Here is a 19760-nt window from a genome sequence, read left to right as displayed (position 1 = left end):
TAGTCCCTGATTCACGACAGTTTGCTGAGTGCCCTTTCAAAGTTGCAACCTGCACTGAAAAATGGTGACGCCTGACCGTTTTTCAACCTTACCGCATCCCCCACGGCCATGGGATCAAAATTCAGATAGCAATAGCAATAACACTTAGACTTATATACCGCTTCGTAATGCTTTATAGCCCAACTCAGATGCTGAGCTTGTTGATCAGAAAGGTCAGCAGTTCGGCGGTTCGAATCCCTAGCGCCGCGTTAATCAAGTAAGCTCCCGTTGCTTGTCCCGGCTTCTGCCAACCTAGCAGTTTGAAAGCACGTAAAACATGCAAGTAGAAAAAACGGGAACCACCTTTGGTGGGAAGGTCACAGCGTTCCGTGCGCCTTCGGTGTTGAGTCATGCCGGCCACAGGACCATGGAGACGTCTTTGGACAGCACTGACTCTTCGGCTTTGAAACGGAGATGAGCACCGCCCCCTAGAGTCGGGAACGACTAGCACATATGCGCGAGGGGAATCTTCACTTTTTAAGTAGTTTACAGAGTCAGCCTCTTGCTCCCAACATTCTGGGTTCTCATTTGCTGACTTCGGAAGGATGGAAGGTTGAGTTAATAGCAATGCTAAGAGCCCTTAGACTTCTACACTGCTTCATAGTGCTTTTACAGCCCACTCTAAGCGGTTTACAGAATCAGCCTCTTGCCCCCAACAATCTGGGTCCTCATTTTACCCACCTCGGAAGGACGGAAGGCTGAGTCAACCTTGAGCCTGGTGAGATTTGAACTGCCAAACTGCAGGCAGCCGGCAGGCAGCAGATGTATTCTTCCTTCCTTCCTTCCTTCCTTCCTTCCTTCCTTCCTTCCTTCCTTCCTTCCTTCCTTCCTTCCTTCCTTCCTTCCTTCCTTCCCTCCCTCCCTCCCTCCCTCCCTCCTTCCTTCCTTCCTTCTCTCCCACTTAGCAATAGCACTTTACAGCCCTCTCTAAGCAGTTTACAGAGTCAGCCTATTGCCCCCTAACAATCTAGGTCCCCATTTTACCCACCTCGGAAGGACGGAACGCTGAGTCAACCTTGAGCCTCTCAGGATTGAACTGCTGGTTGTGGGCAGAGTCAGCCTGCAATACTGCATTCCAACCACTGCACCACTGAGGCTTCTTTCCTTCTCATTTTCCTTCCTTCCTTCCTTCTTTCCCTCCCTCCCTCCCTCCCTCCCTCCTTCCTTCCTTCTCTCTCACTTAGCAATAGCACTTTACAGCCCTCTCTAAGCAGTTTACAGAGTCAGCCTATTGCCCCCCAACAATCTAGGTCCCCATTTTACCCACCTCGGAAGGACGGAAGGCTGAGTCAACCTTGAGCCTGGTGAGATTTGAACTGCTAAACTGCAGGCAGCAGACGTATCCTTCCTTCCTTCCTTCCTTCCTTCCTTCCTTCCTTCCTTCCTTCCTTCCTTCCTTGCCACTTAGCAATACAGCCCTCTCTAAGTAGTTTACCAAGTCAGCCTCTTGCCCCCAACAATCTGGGTCCTCATTATACCCGCCTCGGAAGGATGGAAGGCCGAGTCAACCTTGAGCCGGTCAGGATCGAACTGTTGACAGTGGGCAGAGTAAACTATAGCAATAGCACTTAGACTTATATACCGCTTTACAGTGCTTTACAATTCTCTGTAAGCGGTTTACAGAGTCAGTTTATTGCCTCCAATAATCTGGGTCTTCATTTTACCCGCCTTGGAAGGATGGAAGGCCGAGTCAACCTTGAGCCGGTCAGGATCGAACTGTTGGCAGTGGACAGAGTAAACTATAGCAATAGCACTTAGACTTATATACCGCTTTACAGTGCTTTACAATTCTCTCTAAGCAGTTTACAGAGTCAGTCTATTGCCTCCCAATAATCTGGGTCCTCATTATACCCGCCTCGGAAGGATGGAAGGCCGAGTCAACCTTGAGCCGGTCAGGATCGAACTGCTGGCAGTGGGCAGAGTTAGCCTGCAACACTGTAAAAATATGTCCGATGCTTGGCAACTGACTCATAGTTATGACAGTTGCTGTGTCCCCCCAGGGTCATGGGATTCCTTTTTGCTACCTTCTGACGGGCAATGTCATCGGGGAAGACAGACTCCCTTAACAACCATGTTGCTACTTTAACAACTGCGGTGGTTGACTTGACAACTCTGGCAAGAAAGTTCATACATCGGGTCCAAATTAATAATGGACTCGCTTAGCAACAGAAATGTTGGTTGTATCTCGAGGACTAACGTCATGGGGGAAAGGCCTGGGGGAGGTGGAATAAAAGAGATCCTGCCTAGGGAATGGTCAGATAAGAGGGAGCAGAGCCCACAGTGGCATAGTGGATGGAGAAAGGGGCTTCGAGGAGGACCCCCCCCCCTCATTTCTCTGCCTCTTAGTTTGACTGTTGAATTGATGTGTCTTGTTTCAGGAAGGTTCAGTGGCCGATGAATATACTGTGGACTTGTTGGGCAATCTCCTTTGCCATTTGTCCCCCACGTTCATCTGTCGGGGGGTCTCCCCAGAAGTCATGACAGTCATCCTCCACCGATACAGTCAGTGCCCCCATCTCAGCTACGAGCAGAAGATGGAAGTTCAGCAGAAGCTGATTGCATTGCATGGGTAAGGCCTTTGCAGGGCCCCGTTGAGTAACAACAGCCAAAGAAGAATGTGGTGGCTTAAACGATGGTTAAAGATGCTGAGCTTGTCAGCTGGATGGGTGCAACAGCCCGGGTTTGAGACCCGAGCGCCACGCAAGGGGCTGAGTTCCCATTCCTTGCTCCAGCTCTGCTCACCTAGCAGTTCAATAGTACACAAACGCGAGCAGATAAATAGGTACCACTTCGGTGGGAAGGTGTTGTGGCCTGCCAGCGGCCAGCAGAGCTGGCAGCAGATTCGGACAGTGAGGAGGTTGGGGAGGAACCTGGGCCAGTCCTGGAGTCTGGGGAAGGCTCTGATGAGGACTCTGTGTCGGAGGCAGAGAGGGGGCCAGGGCCGTATGCCAGTTATCAGCTGCCTTCGGAGTCAGACATCAGGGAGGCAGATGAACAGCTGGCGCCTGTTCCCAGTGTGCGCATGCGCAGAGTTGCCAGACGAAGGGAACAGCTAAAGAACAGGGGTCGACTTGGGAGTAAGGCCACAGGTGGACAATGAATGGCCCCTCTCAGAGGAAATAAAAGAGGAGCGAAAGGGGAGTGGAGTTTGCAGGAGACAAATTAGTTTGCTTAATTGGTTCGTGACTCTCCGAGTCTCCTTGCCAAGTTTTGCAGATATCGGCCTGGCAGCTCTCCAAGCCAGATAAGGTCTGTGACTGTAAATCCTCCCTCAAAAGACTTTGCTGGATGTGAATGAGCAGAATTCACTGTAAACAAATAAAAGGTTTTTTTGTCAGGAGTTTGCTTCATGCTCTTGGGAAGCCTCGGTCAGAACAGAAGGTAACAGTGTTGAACAGATAAGCATGCTGGCCATATGACCACAGAAGCATCTTCAAACCATGCTCTGCTACGGAAACAGAGATGAGCACCGATCCTTTGAGTCAAATGTGACAGGCCAGAGGAAATGTTTGCCTTTATCTTTTTATCCCCAAAAGCTGCTACTGTATGTGCAAAGAAACTCATCTGTACTGTAAATGCGTTTTCCCTCGTCTCTCTTCCAACGTTGGAATCTTACCTGTACACTTTAAAAAAAAATATAAACTTGATGGCAAATTGAAAGCTTTCTTTTTACAACTGAGATTCCAATTTTCTTTTTCCAGCTCCCCGACAAACTGGACAGTTGAAACAATTAAGGACCACGCAGCTTTTATGGTGTTATTGCCAAAGGATGACTTGATCGCCCTGCTTGAAAAGGTATTAAAGATGCTAAAAAAAAAATTCCCGCGCACTGAACCAGCAGTAATGCCAGGAGTAACCTACCCCTGACCTCACCCCATTCCCTAGAGGTCTTTAAGGGGTGTGCATAAGCGTACCAGTGTACCTACCGTCCAGTGGTGGGTTTCAAATTTTTTTCGAACCTACTCTGTGGGTGTGGCCTCCTTTGTGGGAGTGGCTTGCTGGCCATGTGACCTGGTGGGAGTGGCTTGCTGGCCATGTGTTTTCTTTCTGTCTCTCTCTCTCTCTCTCTCTCTCTCTCTCTCTCTCTCTCTCTCTCTCTCTCTCTCTCTCTTTCCTTCCTTTTGTCTCTCTGTCCCTTTTTCCTTTTTTCCTTTCATCTCTCTCTCACTTTTTCTTTCTTTTTTTCTTTTTTTCTTTCTTCCTTTCTTTCTCTCTCTCTTTCTCTCTCTGTGTGAGTCTGTCTGTCTGTCTGTCTGTCTGTGTCAGTGGTGGGTTTCAAAAAATTCTGGAACCTCTTCTGTAGGTGTGGCCTGCTTTCCAGGTCCACTGGTGGAACCTCTTCTAACCGGTTCGGTAGATTTGACGAACCGGTTCTACCGAACAGGTGCGAACTGGTAGGAACCCACCTCTGCTACCGTCTCTGTCCTAATATTCCCTTGTATACGTATTAAGATTAAGATTTAAGATTTAATTTATTTGTATGCCGCCCTTCTCCGGAAGGGACTCAGGGCGGCGGACAACTCAAAAGGGGAAAGGGGATACAAACACAATACACGTAATTAAAATACACAAGAGTCATACAGCCATATAAGTCGAGAGGGGAGGGGAACTCATCAACCCCAGGCCTGCCAGCACAACCAGGTTTTGACGGCTTTCCGGAAGGCCTGGAGAGGGGTGAGGGTCCGAATCTCCACGGGGAGTTCATTCCAACAGAGCTGCAACAGAGAAGGCCCTCCCCCGGGTAATAGCCAGGTGGCATTGGCTGGTAGACGGAACCCGCAGGAGGCCGACCCTGTGCGATCTAACAGGTCTGTGGGAGGTAATTGGCAGCAGGCGGTCTCTCAAGTACCCAGGTCCAATACCATGAAGGGCTTTATAAGTTACGACTAGCACTTTGAAGCGTATCCGGAGACCGATCAGTAACCAGTGCAGCTTGCGGAGGATAGGTGTAACGTGGGTGTACCGAGGTGCACCCACAATCGCTCGCGCGGCTGCGTTCTGGACGAGTTGTAGTCTCCGAATACTCTTCAAAGGCTGCCCTGTATTCATTTCATGTATTCATAATCACGTTTATGCTTATATCTGTTATCCAATTCATGCTTGACAAAGCAAACGAACAAACAAACTAGACATACCCAATTCCTGCAACCGTTCTTACATTTTAATTACTGCAATTTTGCCACAAGGGTTGGATGTTTCTAAGACAAGCCGGAATGTGCTGATATGAAACAGGAGAGATATATATCTTATTACACCTTCTTCAGAGCCTTCAACCAAAGCAAAAGTGACTTAAAATCCTCATCATTTTTTTTTCTTCATTTCCTCCTGAAGTTTCCTGACTTCGTCTCGGAAGTAGCATCGAAAACATCCCAACGGCTCTCTGCCCCCGAGCAATTTCTCTCAGCTCAATTTGAATCCCTTTATACCTCCAGAATTCGAATCCAAACCTCTAATTCAACTCCGGGTAAGCAATTCTAGTCTTCATGACTTCTGTCTTGTCAGAGACCCAACACTGATTTCTTTGTTATCCCTGCTGTTTAAGATAGACGTCGATATTGATCTGTCAAAATTTCTGTGAGTTTCTTGGAGTGTTTTTTTTCCCTTTTTAAATTAGGAGGAGGTAAATGAATATTTGCTGAAAGGCATTGGTCTTCTGGCTGCTGTTAGAATGTTTACAATCAAATATTTTAAGTCTTTGTTATAGTTTTAACCTCTCTGCCTATCGGCGCCAGCTTTCTTCGAGTGAATAGCGTGGAAAGGCCTCCATGTGATTCCATTTTTTCAGACTGTGAAGGTGTCGCGGCTCCCTCTTCGGATGAGATTATACAATTATCAGAAGCAAACATGTTTTGGTCCGTCCAGGAACTAAACTGCATGGAAAGCGGGACGTTCTCCCAAACGGTGGAAATCCTTGGCCAAGTGAGCAATTTTAACACCTCGCAGCTTGCTGTCTTGAAGGAAAAAGCTAAACAGGTAAGTAATGAAAAGAGGGGAACGGAATGGAAATTCCTTGTTCTCATCCAAATCCAGCGACCTCCCTCTCATGCGATGATGGCAAACCTACAACATGCATGCCAGAAGTGGCACACGGAGCCCTCTCTGTGGGCACCTATGCAGTCGCCAGATGCTCTTCTGGTTTCCGGCATGCACATCTGTTTTCTGGCCCGTTTTTCCAGCTGTTTTTCAGGGCATTTTGGGGGCATTTCCCAGGCCGTTTTCAGGGCATTTTGGGGGCATTTCCCAGGCTGTTTTCAGGGCTGTTTTGGAGGCATTTTTGGCACGGTTTCAGGTTGTTTTGTACTCTAAAAATGCCCCCCAAAACAGCTGGAAAACAGCCTGGAAAATGGCCCCCAAAAGGCCATTTTTCAGGCCACTTTCCAGTTATTTTGGGACTAAAAACAGCCTGAAAAATGACCCGAAAACAGCCAAAAAACAGGCATGGGTACTGGCCAGCTGGTTTTCGGGTTTCCAGCTCATGCACACACATTCCAGTCTGGGTACTTGGTGCCAAAAAGGTTTGCCATCACTCAGTGGTGGGATTCAGCCAGTTTGCACCTATTCGGGAGAACCGGTTGTTAACTTTTTAAAGCAGTTGGGACAGGGGTGGGTTTCTCGCCCCGTTCCAACCGGTTCGGTTGGAACGAGGCCGGCGGCGTCCTTGCGCATGCGCGCGGCGCGTGCGTGCACGTGCGCGCTGCGTGCATGCGTACTAGCATCTGTGCGATGCTCCAGCTGCTCCTGGAGGATCGCGCAGGCGCTGTATGCGTCCTGCGCATGCGTGGAAGCGCAGAATTCGGCAAAACCGGGTAAGGAGCAGGCGCGGGCGCACGCGGGCGCGCGGGCGGGGGGGGCTTCGCCGTTCCCGGAAGTTACTTACTTCCGGGTTCGGCAACCAACCGGATCGCGGGGACCACCGCGAACCGGTTGAAACCCACCCCTGAGTTGGGAGAACCGGTTGTTGGAAGAAATCTCCTTTTGTTTTTTCCCCACTTTACAGGGCTAATCCTGTAAGGAAGGCAGGAAGGAAACATTCTGGTTTTATTTCTAGCCTAATCTTCATTGCCCTGCTTACAGAAACTGCCTCTCCTGTTAACCCTTATTACATTGTAACTGCTAAGGTGAAGCGCCCATTGACGCAAGTGAAGTTGAGTTGGCCACGCCCACCCAGTCACATGACCACTGAGCCACTCCCACCCAGCCTTTCATTAGGGCAGAGAACCGGTTGTTAAATTATTTGAATCCCACCACTGCCATCACTGTTCTAACGCATCTGTATGCCCAGTTCATTAGAGGTAATCCCTGACCTACAACTATTCGTTTAGTGACGGTTCGAAGTTACAACAGCACTGGGGGGAAAAAATGACATGACTTTTTCCACACTTACAATCCCTGCAGCGTCCCCTTGGTCATGTGATCAAAATTTGGTTGCTTGGTGGCTGACTCATATTTATGGCGGTTGCAGTGTCCTGGGGTCACGTGACCCCCACGTTTTGCGACCTCTTTTTTTTTTTTTTTTAAATATGGTTTTTATTAAACATTACCTTTAAAAAACAGAAAAACACAATACAGCGACATAAATACAACGACATAAACAAGACAAATCATACATAGCAATATAAAGTAAAACATACAGATACAGATACCGTTTTAGACATACAACCCCCCCTCCCCCCCCCCCACGGTGACAGTCATTCACAGCCCAGTTTTTCTTTCTTTCCTCAATTATTAGATCTCTAAGCCACATCTTCTCATTGCAAGATTCAGGGATCTATTACAGTACTTATGTTAACTTTCCCCATTTTAAGTCCCTGCTGTTCTCCTAGTTGCCCACATATACCATAGGTTCCAGCTAAGATAATGTTCTGTTTCTCCTTTGTCCCTCAGCCAACCCGTCATTCTATCCATTTCTGCACATTCGTAGATCTTTTTAATTAATGCGTCTTCCGGTGGTATAGTGGTGGATTTCCAAAATTGTGCATAGGTTATTCTTGCGGCCACAATTATATGCAGGCTCAAATGCCATATTGAACTACTTATGTTATCTGGTTTGATGCTTAGTAACAGGTTCTCAGGTCTCCATTCAATGTTTGCCCCGGTAACCTCTTTTAACCATTTTTTAATCCTTTTCCAATATTTCGTGGCCTCAGTACAGGACCACCAAATATGGTAGAATGTGCCATCCTTTCTTCCACATTTCCAACACAATGGAGATAACCCAGGAAACATCTTAGCTAACCTCGTTGGGGGGAAGTGCCACCTATAAACCATCTTGTATATGTTTTCTTTGAATGCAGTGGATGTTGTAAGTTTAATGGTCTTACTCCATAGATCCCACCATTTGCCCATTTCAATTTCATAACCTAGGTTTCTCTCCCATACTGTTAGAAGGCTTTTGTCCATCTCTTCATTAGTATCGTGGCAGGTCAAAAATTGGTAGATCTTCGATAACATTTTTTTGTCTCCACCAAACATGATCTTATCTAGCCCCTGAGGGTTTGGGTAGATCCCGAAACGTGCCTTATCGCTTTTAAACCTGTTTCTAATCTGTAAATATTCCCACCATTCCAAATTCCTGCCCTGTTGCTCTAATTCCATCTTTGTTTTTATGTTGCCCTCTTCTGTCATAATATCTTTATATGTTATGTTTCTTGTCCAATTAAATAAACTCGGATGCGTTAAGGCTTCTAATGGTGCCAACCAACACGGAACCCTAAGATAATATTTTTTCCTCATTTTTTCCCAGACCCCCATCAAAATCTTCCGAATATAATGTCCAATGAAGTACCTATGGGGGGTGTCTCTTTCTTGCCAGAGGGAGGCATGCCATCCCTGGGGGAGGTCATGTCCCTCTATAGCCAATAGGCGCCTTCTATTCAGCATCACCCAATCTTTCACCCATGTCATGATTGCTGCGTTATAGTATGCTTCCCAGTTGGGTACTCCGAAGCCTCCCAGTTCTCTGCGTTTTTGTAAAGTTTGGGCTTTAATTCGTGCTTTCTTGCCTTGCCATATAAACTGTGTCACTATTGTCTCCAAGGATTTAAAAAATTTTTTGTCCAATTTAGTTGGTGCCGTTTGAAACAAAAACAAAAATTTTGGTAATACATAAGTCTTGACTGTCGCGATCCTGCCCATCAGAGACAATTGTTTGCTACTCCAATTAGTCATATCTTTGGATACCTGTTGTAGTAATTTAATATAGTTATCTACCTTGATAGAGGAACATCTCTCCGTCAGCCAAATTCCCAAATATTGTATTTTGTGGGCCATGTTGATCCCTAACAGGCTTTGTACTTCCCTTTTCTGGTTCAGAGTCATATTTTTAATTAGCAGTTTTGTCTTCTCTTTGTTTATACGTAGCCCCGCTATCCTACCGTACTCTTCTATTTTACATAAAAGTTGTATCCCAGACTCCATAGGGTCCTCCAGGATAAAGACAAGGTCGTCGGCGAAAGCCTGGACCTTGAATTCCTGAGCTTTAACTCGTAACCCTTTAATTTGTGTATCGCTTCTCACTATTCTAAGAAGGGGTTCTAATGTGAGGATAAACAGTAGGGGGGATAGCGGGCATCCTTGTCTTGTGCCTTTACCAATCACAATGTCACCCGCCTCTTCTCCATTTACCAATATTGTCGCGGTTTGTCGTACATAAATTGCCCGAATTGCATTTAAAAAACTTTCTCCAAACTTCATGTTTTCTAGTTGTGACAACATAAAATTCCAATTTACCCGATCAAAAGCCTTTTGTGCGTCAAGAAACATAAATGCCACTTGTTTATCTGGCCGAGCTTCATAATATTCTAAGGCATCCAAAATAATTCTGACATTGTCTTTCAAATGCCTTGACGGCAGGAAGCCGTTCTGATCCGAGTGTATAAATTTGTTAAGGAAAAATTTGAGTCTATCTGCCAGTATAGCTGCAAAGATTTTATAATCCACATTCAAAAGTGAAATGGGCCTATAGTTTTTAATTTGGGTACGGTCAGCTCCAACTTTAGGCAAAAGGGTTATATAAGCCTCGGCCCATGATTTCGGTGCAATAGAGTCCGTCAAGACAGCATTAAATATTGCTATCATCTCCTGTCCTAAAATTTCCAAAAAAGATTTATAGATTTCAACTGGCAAACCATCCATGCCAGGAGTTTTGTTGTTTCCCATTTTTTTAACTGCCTTTTCTAGTTCCTCTAATGTTATCTTTTGGTTCAGTACCCCTTTTGCTTCATTTGAGATCTTGGGTAGATTTGCATTATCTAAAAATTCCTTAATTTGGACCTCAGAAACTTCTTCCCTACTATATAGTTGCTGAAAAAAGCCTTGGATAATTTCCTGTTTCTCCCCCTTGGTTTCTACTAATTCCCCTTTACTGTTCTGCAGTTGAGCTATATGTCTGCTCTCTCTTTCTTTTCGAAGTCTATAAGAGAGCCAGCGACCTGGTTTGTTAGCATGCTCAAAAGAGTTTTGCTTAATCCCCCTAAGTTTTCGGGCGACATCCTCCTGGTCTAAAAGAGAGATCCCATGCTTAATTCTAGCCATTTCTTCTTTTTTCCTATCGTCTAGTGGGTTCTGTTGCAAGGCTTTTTCTACCACCTCCAGTTTAGTTACCCATTTTGCCCTCTCTTCTAATTTTTTCCTGTGGGTACCTATTGTATGTTTAATAGCTAGGCCTCTCATATAAGCCTTGGCCGTATCCCAAAGTATTTGTTTTGCGACCTCTTGACAAACAAAATCAACGGGGAAAACAGATTCAACGCAACAACTGTGTTACCAGCTTAAAAACTGCAGGAATTCAGCTAACGGTGGCGAGAAAGGTTGCAAAATGGGGCAAAAACTCACTTAACAACAGTGTCGTTTAGCAATGGGAACGCTGGCCTCAATTGTGGTCATAAGTCGAGGACTACCTGTATCTTAGCTTGGCTAGTCTAGAGAAAAGAAGGAGCAGGGGAGACATGATAGCAGTCTTCCAATATCTCAGGGGCTGCCCCAAAGAAGAGGGAGTCAAGCTATTCCCCAAAGCACCTAAGGGGTAAAACGAGAAGCAATAGGTGGAAACTAATCAAGGAGAGAAGCAACTTAGAACTGAGGAGAAACTACCTGACAATGAGAACAGTTAACCAGAGGAATGGCTTGCCTTCAGAAGTTATGGATGCTCCATCACTAGAAGTTCTTATGTTTTCTTTCATTTTCCAGAGGATCAGATTGGAAATCCACTGGGTTGAAGTAGCAATAGCAATAGCAGTTAGACTTATATACCGCTTCATAGGGCTTTCAGCCCTCTCTAAGCGGTTTACAGAGTCAGCATATCGCCCCCAACAACAATCCGGGTCCTCATTTCACCCACCTCGGAAGGATAGAAGGCTGAGTCAACCCTGAACCGGTGAGATTTGAACAGCCGAACTGCAGAACTGCAGTCAGCTGAGGTAGCCTGCAGTGCTGCATTTAACCACTGTGCCACCTCGGCTCAGGCTGGGCAGCTGTTAATAGCCATGCCGGCAATTGGGAGGTACAGTAGAAATTATGAAAATGGACATTAGGACTTCACCCTGCTTGTTCCAATATCTAAGTGTCCCAAGATCTAAGTGTCCCAAGATATAAGTGTTCCAATATCTCAGGGGCTGCCACAAAGAAGAGTGGGTCAAGCTATTCTCCAAGGCAGCTGAAGGCAGGACAAGAAGCAATGGGTGGAAACTAATCAAGGAGAGAAGCAACTTAGAACTAAGGAGAAATTTCCCGACAGTGAAGACAATTAACCAGTGGAACAACTTGCCTCCAGAAGGTGTGTGTCAACTCATAAAGCATTTGCAGATCTAATTAAGGCATCTTTCGGAAACCTGACATTGTGATGCTCCATCCCTGGGGGCTTTTAAGAAGAGACTGGACAGCCACTTGTCCGAAATGGTACAAGGTCTTCTGCTTGAGCAGGGGGTTGGGCTACAAGACCTCCAAGGTCCCTCCTAGCTGTATTCCGGATCCAGCTCCATCTGCCTATTTTTCTGCTCTGTCTTTCAGATTGTGGTTATTCGCTTTAGCCCAATTTAGAAAGCCATAAACTGTTTTAGCTGTCGTGTGTCTCCTTCCGTGATGCCACCCGTGGTGGATTATTTGCTAAGCTATGGTTAAACTGTAGTTTAGAGCAATTTCAGGAGCCCTTCCATAATCACTCCGATGATTGCAACGCTTTAAAAGAAAGAGAGAGAGAACTCACAAAAGGACACAAGGAGCGTTAAATTCATGGTTTTCTTCTTTAAAAAAAAAATAAACAAAACCGGTGCTGTTTTTTTCTTTTAATGTATTAAAACAGCTCCCTGGTTTGTGTTTTTGCTTTTTAAAAAACTTTGTTAGCTTGCTATGAGATCTTAAATCCAGTTTTCACTTGCCCTCCTGTTTTATTGCTATTGATTTAGGCTGCGGCTGCTGTACTATTAAAATATTATTGCAATATTATATCCTGAATTATTAGCTGCACTGGGAGTGACAGGGCCAATGGAGGTGGAGGGTAGAAAAAGTAGACGTAAACAATGGTTTGAAAATGCACACGTTAATATCCTCATATTGTAATGCCCAAGGGGTACAAGTAAATAAATAAAAATCTATAATTCCAGGTAAAGCTTCCTAGGAATACTCGCAAAATACGTAATAAGACGGACAAGTGAAAATGTCGATTAGTTTCCATTCCATATCCTAAGATGAGAAATAGATATATAAAATCTTCCCAATTATATGTTTGTTCCCAAGCTTTAAAAAAAAATCACTGCACGATACAAGAGGTTTACTAAGAGTGTAGTGTTGTGCCCACCAGACTTGAACAATGAGGAGGTTGGGGAAGAACTTGGGCCAGTTCTGGAGTCTGGAGTAGGTTCTGATGGATGCTTTGCATTGGACGCAGAGAAAGAGCCAGGGCCATCTGACATTTCCCAGCTACTGGAGAGGCAGCTGCCTTTGGAGGCTGATATGCATGAGGAGGAAGAACAGCTGGGGCCTGCTCCAGATGCAGGTATGTGCAGAGCTGTTAGGAGAGGAGAACAACGGAGGACAAAGAGTCAACTTGGGAAGCAAAGCTCACGTGGATACTGAATGGGCCCTCCCTGGCTGGGGAATAAATAGAAGGAAAGGGGAGTGGCTGTCGTAGGAGGCAACAGTTCGTATTTCTGAAGATTTTGCTTATTGTGTTTTGTACCACAAAGACTGCTTGCCAGAACTTAATTTACAGCCTCTCGGCTGGGAGCTCACAGCCTTGCAATTATCGCAAGGGATTAATAAGGTCTATTGCTGCTGTTAATTCCTTGAAAGACTCTTGCCTGGATTTTTCAGTGGGTGAATGCAATTAATTCACAAGAGGGTTTTTTTCGTGACAAGGAGTCTGTTTCTTGCTTCTGCTCAGGTTGGGTCAGAACATGTAGAAAGAGTTTTGGGGAGTTCTAAGCTCTCCAGAATAATTTGCTCCTTTGCCAATCTGCACTGAACAGTCTCTTGATCAATTGGGGAAATGAAGTTGACATGATTCAGCCTTTGAACCGAAGCAGCAGTCTGGTTCAGCTCTCCAACACATCAGATTCATGAAGGCCGGCGGTGGGCAACCGTAAAAACACTGAAAGAGCCATTTGGACCCGTTTCCCACTGAAAAGAAAACACCGGGAGCCACAAATCCCTTCCGGTGCCTGGCTATTTCCCGAGCGGCCACAGAACTAGCATCTGTATTTGAATTAAAGCTTCTGCTTTCTTCTGAAATGTTTCTTTTCTTGGATTTAACCATGGCTGGCTTACCAGGGGATGAAAAGCTCAATCAATGGCATGCCAGCGGGTGTCGCACATTGTCGGTTGTGATGTATATTTTGAGCGACAGGGAGCCACAGCAGAGGGATGAAAGAGCCACGTGCGGCTCCAGAGCCGTGGGTTCTTCTTCCTGATTTATGCAGTGGAGATTTGAGGGTCTCCTCCATTGGTTCCCAACACGATGTGATACAGGTAGTCCTCTACTTACTCATTTAACGACCGTTCAAAATGACAACAGCAGTGAAAAAAAGTGACTAACGTCTGTTTTTCACAAGATCATTGCAGCCCGTCGGCGCTCACGGGATTAAAATTCAGGCACTTGGCAACTGGCAGGTATTTATGACGGTTGTAGCACCCTGAGGGGGTGTCACGTGACCCTATTTTGCAAACTTCAGATGAGCAACCTTTAACAGGGAAGCCAGAGCCACTTAACGACCCTGTTACGAACTTCACTCCTGTTTTGATTCCCTCGGCAACTGTGGCCAGAAAGGTGCTAAAACGGGGCAAAACTGTCTCACTTACAGAGACATGCGGTGAGGTTTATGGCTGGTGAGGCAGCAATTTTTTTAGACTTGTGGACTTCAACTCCCAGAATTCCACAGCCAGGCATGCTCAGTTCCGATTTAAAGCGACAGCATTTGTTTTTCTCCTTTGCTAAATAAGTTTCCTTCTTTCTTTTCCTTCTCCCTTCCCCTCCTTCCTCCCTCTCTTCCTCCCTCCCCCTCTCTCAAACACACACACACACACACTCACAAAGTTGCACCAGGAGGATGAAGTTTGAATTCCTCCCCCTCCCTCCGACCCACACATACCTTTTCCAGCTGTTTCAGAGAGGATTTCAACTCTGCTCTTGCCTGCCATCACGAAAAGAAAAAAAAATGTAAAAGGAAAAAGGCAAGAGCTGAGGTCAGGCTGAGCTAGTTGCTGCCAGAGTCACCGTGGATGACTCTGCTTAACTGTTTAAAAAAGCCTCTAAAAAAGCACCCTCTACAGGAGGAGGCAGGAGAATGACGTGTCTCATCTACGCCAGGAATTTTTCGACTTTTAACCCTTGCTTAACTCTGCTCGAGTGATCATAAAAAGTCAGGCTAGATGAGGCACGTCGTTCTCCTGCCACCTCCTGTAGAGGGCGCTTTTTTAGAGGCTTTTTTAAACAGTTAAGCAGAGTCATCCATGGTGATTCTGGGAGCAACTAGCTCAGCCTGATCTCAGCTCTTGCCTTTTTCCTTTTACATTTTTTTTCTTTTCATGATGACAGTGGGTGAGGCTCTGCCTTCCCTGTCTCCCCTGACTGCACGTCCCTGCTCACTTAGTAACAAAGTTTTCTGGTTTCATGGTAAGCCGTAAGTCGAGAACTACCAGTAATGGCTCACTGTACATTGTGTGTATGTGTTTCTAAAAGGCTTGGGGTCCGCCAGAACACTGGAAAAGATACCACATTGTCTCCCTGGGTTGCATTGTCACAGCATTGAACGAGAAGGAAATTGAAATGCTGGATCTCAGCTTGATTGACACCGTTTCAGCCTTGACACAACAAACAGCCTGGGATCCATCTCAGGTAATAAAAGTTCACACCGAGAGTCCATTGCTAAGAGAGGTCTAGAGGGACGTGGTGGCTCAGGGGCTAAGACACTGAGCTTGTTGATCAGAACGGTCGGCAGTTCGGCGGTTCGAATCCCTAGCACCACGTAACGGAGTGAGCTCCCGTGACTGGTCCCAGCTTCTGCCAACCTAGCCATTCGAAAGGACGTAAAAATGCAAGTAGAAAAATAGGGACCACCTTTGGTGGGACAGGAACAGCGTTCCGTGCGCCTTCGGCGTTGAGTCATGCCGGCCACATGACCACGGAGACGTCTTCGGACAGCGCTGGCTCTTCAGCTTTGAAATGGAGATGAGCATCGGCCTCTAGAGTCGGGAACGGCTAGCACATATGTGCAAAGGGAACCTTTACCTTTATCTTCACTCCAACGTTCAAGGTTTTCCTTCAAACCTTGGATCTCAAGGAGTCCCTTCCGTCTAGGGGTGAATGTATTTGTGCTGCAAATTGTTCTGAGATCAGTATGCATAAGGTAATATGGTTTTAAGTGGGCGGGGTGGAGAAAGACAGGGATATGCATTGTGGTCATTGTTGTTTATCATCCCCCCACCCCCAGGCGAAATCTATTTTACAAGGTTTTCTGGATGATTCGGGACAAGAGATAGCCAGTCTCAAAAGTTTCGATCTGGTTGCTCTTGATGCCACTCTTTGCACCCTAAACGCGACAGAGGTTGCATCCATCAACGCCACCGAATTCAGGTACCCCTCTCTTCTTCTCTCCTCCGTGGAATGCTTCTAAAAAGTGTTGTGATAGTCCAAGGGGGATATTGGTTTTTTCAAGAGAACGGTCCGCTTTCCGTAGAGCCGTTTCTCAGGCTTGTAAAGCAAACAAAATATTATTGCAGCCAAGCTGCAGAATAGGAAAAATAGTTGCCTTCGTCAATCGGGATTCCAATGTTGTCTCTGACAGCTGAAGGGGCAAAAACTTCCTTGCTCTTGTATCATTAAGTCTTTTTCTTTCTTTCTTTCTTTCTTTCTTTCTTTCTTTCTTTCTTTCTTTCTTTCTTTCTTTCTTTCTTTCTTTCTTTCTGTCCTTCTGTCTTTGTCTTTCTGTCTTTCTGTCTTTTTCTTTCTTTTTTCTTCTTTCTTTTCCTTTTTTCTTTCTTCCTTTTTTCTTTTTCATTAACTTCCTTCCCTCCCCTCCCTCCTTCCTTTCTCTTTCTTTCTTTCTTTCTCTTTCTCTCTCTTTCTCTTTCTTTCTTTTTTCTTCTTTCTTTTCCTTTTTTCTTTCTTCCTTTTTTCTTTTTCATTATTTTCCTTCCCTCCCTCTTTGCCTCCTTCCTTTCTCTTTCTTTCTTTCTTTCTTTCTTTCTTTCTTTCTTTCTTTCTTTCCTTCTGTCTTTCTGTTTTTCTGTCTTTCTTTTTCTTTTTTCTTCTTTTCCTTTTTTCTTTCTTCCTTTTTTCTTTTTTATTATCTTCCTTCCCTCTCCTCCCTCCTTCCTTCCTTTCTCTTTCTTTCTTTCTCTTTCTCTTTCTTTTTTCTTCTTTCTTTTCCTTTTTTCTTTCTTCCTTTTTTATTTTTCATTATCTTCCTCCCCTCCCTCCTTCCCTCCTTCCTTTCTCTTTCTTTCTTTCTTTCTTTCTTTCTCTTTCTCTTTATTTCTTTTCTTCTTTCTTTTTCTTCCTTCCTTCTTCTTTCCTTTCTTTCTTTTTCCTTCCCTTCCTTTCTTTCTTCCTTTCTTTATCTTTGTCTTTCTGTCTTTCTTCTTCTCTTCCTTTCTTCCCTCCTTCCCTCCCTCTCTCGTTCCCTCCCTCCCTTCCATCTGTCTGTCTTTTCATCTTCCCTTCTTTTCTTTCTTCTCCCTACAAGATGTTAGCAACCAGGTGTCAAAAGGCCAATTGCGATAAGGTGTTGTTGTGCTTCCTCCACAGTGTGGTTTTAGCCAGACTGGGTTCTTTGCCATGTAGCACAAGCACTCTGGGAGAATTTAAAAAGAAAGTCGAATCTGTATTTGGGAGCCCAACGAAATGGAACCATGCAATTCTGCAAGAAATTGGGATTATCGCTGGTAAGAAAGTTAGTTAATCACTCCGAAAGAGATATAAACGAGACTGGAAAAAATGGATTGATTATATACAAAGTAAACATGGGATTAAGAAACTCCAGATAGCTTATGCTTAGCATCAGTAAGAACTCAAACTGTTTAAAATTTGGGTAACAGTAAGAAGCTGAGATCAATGTAGAGATATTCTAGACAGTGATTGTCAAAAAGTTATACCATGTATGGTCTCTGGGAAGTCGGGGGGGAGGGAAGGGAGGTGGGGATCTAGGGGGAGGGGGGGAGGGGGGAAACATAATATGTGTTAAACTTTAAGGTACATGATTGCACGTATACTGTGGCTTTTTAATATTAGTGTTAAAACAGAACAAACCGAATATATTGGAAGGTAATAGAAGTATACCGAAGGGAGGAGCTGAGTGAAAGAAGAAGGAGGGTGGAGAGAGTGAGAGAGAGGAGGAGGAGAAGGAAGGGAGGGAATGGATTAAGAGAGGGAGTGATAGGGTCAGGGTTAGATAGAGGGGGAGGGGAAGTAGGTGTAGAGGGGTATGTGAGAAGGAAGAATGAAAGTTGGAGGGGGTTGAAAGAGGGTGTATGGTGGGCCAAGGTGGTATATTGGGTTTGTATTGTAGGGGACACTTTCTATATAAGTGAGGGTTGTGGTTATTACTCAATGTTATATGCCCTGGTTATGCACAGTAAACATGTGATTGTATAGAATGAAACGGAAATAAAAATATTATGCAAAATAAATAAATAAATAAATAAATAAATAAATAAATAAATAAATAAAAAGTTAGTTAATCACTCCAAGCCATCATTTGCCCCACAATCCTCCAGAGGTTGTGGGTGCTCCATCACTGGACGTTTTAAGAAGAGATTGGATGGCCAGCTGTCTGAAATGGCACAGGGTCTCCTGCTTGGGGAGGGGGTTGGACTAGAAGACCTCCAGGGTCCCTCACAGCTCTGTTATTCTGTTCTGAATGGATTCACCTTCTGTGTGTCAGGCCTGCATCCATCTTTTCTTTCGGATCTTTGGCCTGCTACACTTTCTATTATTCTTATGCACTTCCTATTGTGGGAGAAAGGGAGGGGGGGGAATTGCACGGAGTTAGATGCTAGGTAGCCATAACAAAATTCTTTCTAGAAAGCCAAGGCCATCTTTTGTCTTTGCACCTCTGCACCTGACCGGAACTGGATGGGGTGGAACTGCCATGCTGGCAGTGGGATATTGGACCATGGGATGGACTTGTGAGTGTGGGGGCAAAGTCTTGAACTTTCAACTGGGTGGGGAAAACCGGGTGTCAGAGTTCCAAGTATCATGTAGAATTCAATCAGAGTCCAAGGCAAAACAATCCTTTTTCTTCTATTGTAATAAAGCAGACATCTTGGCATTATGCTATGAATCCCAATACTGGAAATGACATCAGAATCCCACCCAGTTAAAAGTTCATGATCTTGTCCCCACACCCCACAATCCATCACATGGTCCAATCTTCTTCTTCCACGCTGGCGTCTCCACCCAGCTGCTTCCGATCAGGTCTGAAAGTGCGGAGACAAAGGATGACCTTGGCTTCTAGTAAAGAATGACAACAACACATTCCACAATCCTATTCCTGTCTATTCCCTCCTCCCATCAACTATACTAAAGAAACAGCATAATGAAATAAGAAAAAGTGTGGCAGGCCAAAATTCTAAAAGGAATATAATTGCAGGCCTGACACCGGGAAGCCTTCAGATTTGGGTTTTCCCAGATGTGCCAACATGGCTCTCTTAATAAATTGGAACTTTGAGCAATACTTTGCCTTGGACGCTGATTTAATTTTGGATGCTATTTAGAACACTGAGACTGTGCAACAGAAAAAGTAAAAGAAAATAGAGAAGGGGCCTTTTTGGACCCTTTCTTATTAAAAGCAAAAACCCGCAAAACTGAGAATTGCACTAATTAAGCCTGTACTTTTACTAAAGTTGGTCCCCATCAAACATTCATTTAATTGCAAAGTCTGGTCTGATTTCCCAGAGGGGCTTGAAATCCTGATTTTAGAATCAAATATTGATCGGCTCAGGGCTGGCACTCCTTAAAGCCCCCCACCCCCAAATTCCGTCTAATCGGAAGGGCGTGAAATTGGGTCCCGAATCGCTTCTCTTTTCTCTCCCGCGCTAGCTGGCTTAAACGAGAAGGAATTAAGAGCCCTCGATCACGAATTGATGGCTTATTTCCAGCCTGCGGCCATCGCGTCCATCCCCAGTGACATCTTTAAAGTAAGTTGGAAAGCTTTTCGTTGGGTTTGCGCAATTTTGCTGGTTTCTCCATCTTTTAAAACTTTATTGGGGGTGGGAAATGAAGTGGGGAG

The 19760-nt window shown here is 45.1% G+C and overlaps 1 protein-coding gene across 1 annotated transcript in view; it reads left to right on the top strand.

The window, feature by feature from the left end:
* The window catches only part of OTOA (otoancorin), a 50006-nt gene that overhangs the window by 24973 nt on the left and 5273 nt on the right, over positions 1 to 19760 (top strand). The window contains 8 exon segments of the mRNA XM_087729219.1: positions 2418 to 2608; positions 3741 to 3834; positions 5371 to 5503; positions 5825 to 6012; positions 15212 to 15367; positions 15963 to 16105; positions 17279 to 17415; positions 19571 to 19668. Of these exon segments, the coding sequence (XP_087585345.1) occupies positions 2418 to 2608; positions 3741 to 3834; positions 5371 to 5503; positions 5825 to 6012; positions 15212 to 15367; positions 15963 to 16105; positions 17279 to 17415; positions 19571 to 19668 (1140 nt within the window).

This window comes from Thamnophis sirtalis, unplaced genomic scaffold, assembly GCF_051295495.1.
Source record: "Thamnophis sirtalis isolate CommonGarterSnake01/CBP01778 unplaced genomic scaffold, rThaSir2_p1.2 scaffold_14, whole genome shotgun sequence".
NCBI lineage: Eukaryota > Metazoa > Chordata > Lepidosauria > Squamata > Natricidae > Thamnophis > Thamnophis sirtalis.
The sequence above is the reverse complement of the archived record's forward strand: the minus strand, read 5'-3'. Positions and strand labels throughout refer to the sequence as shown.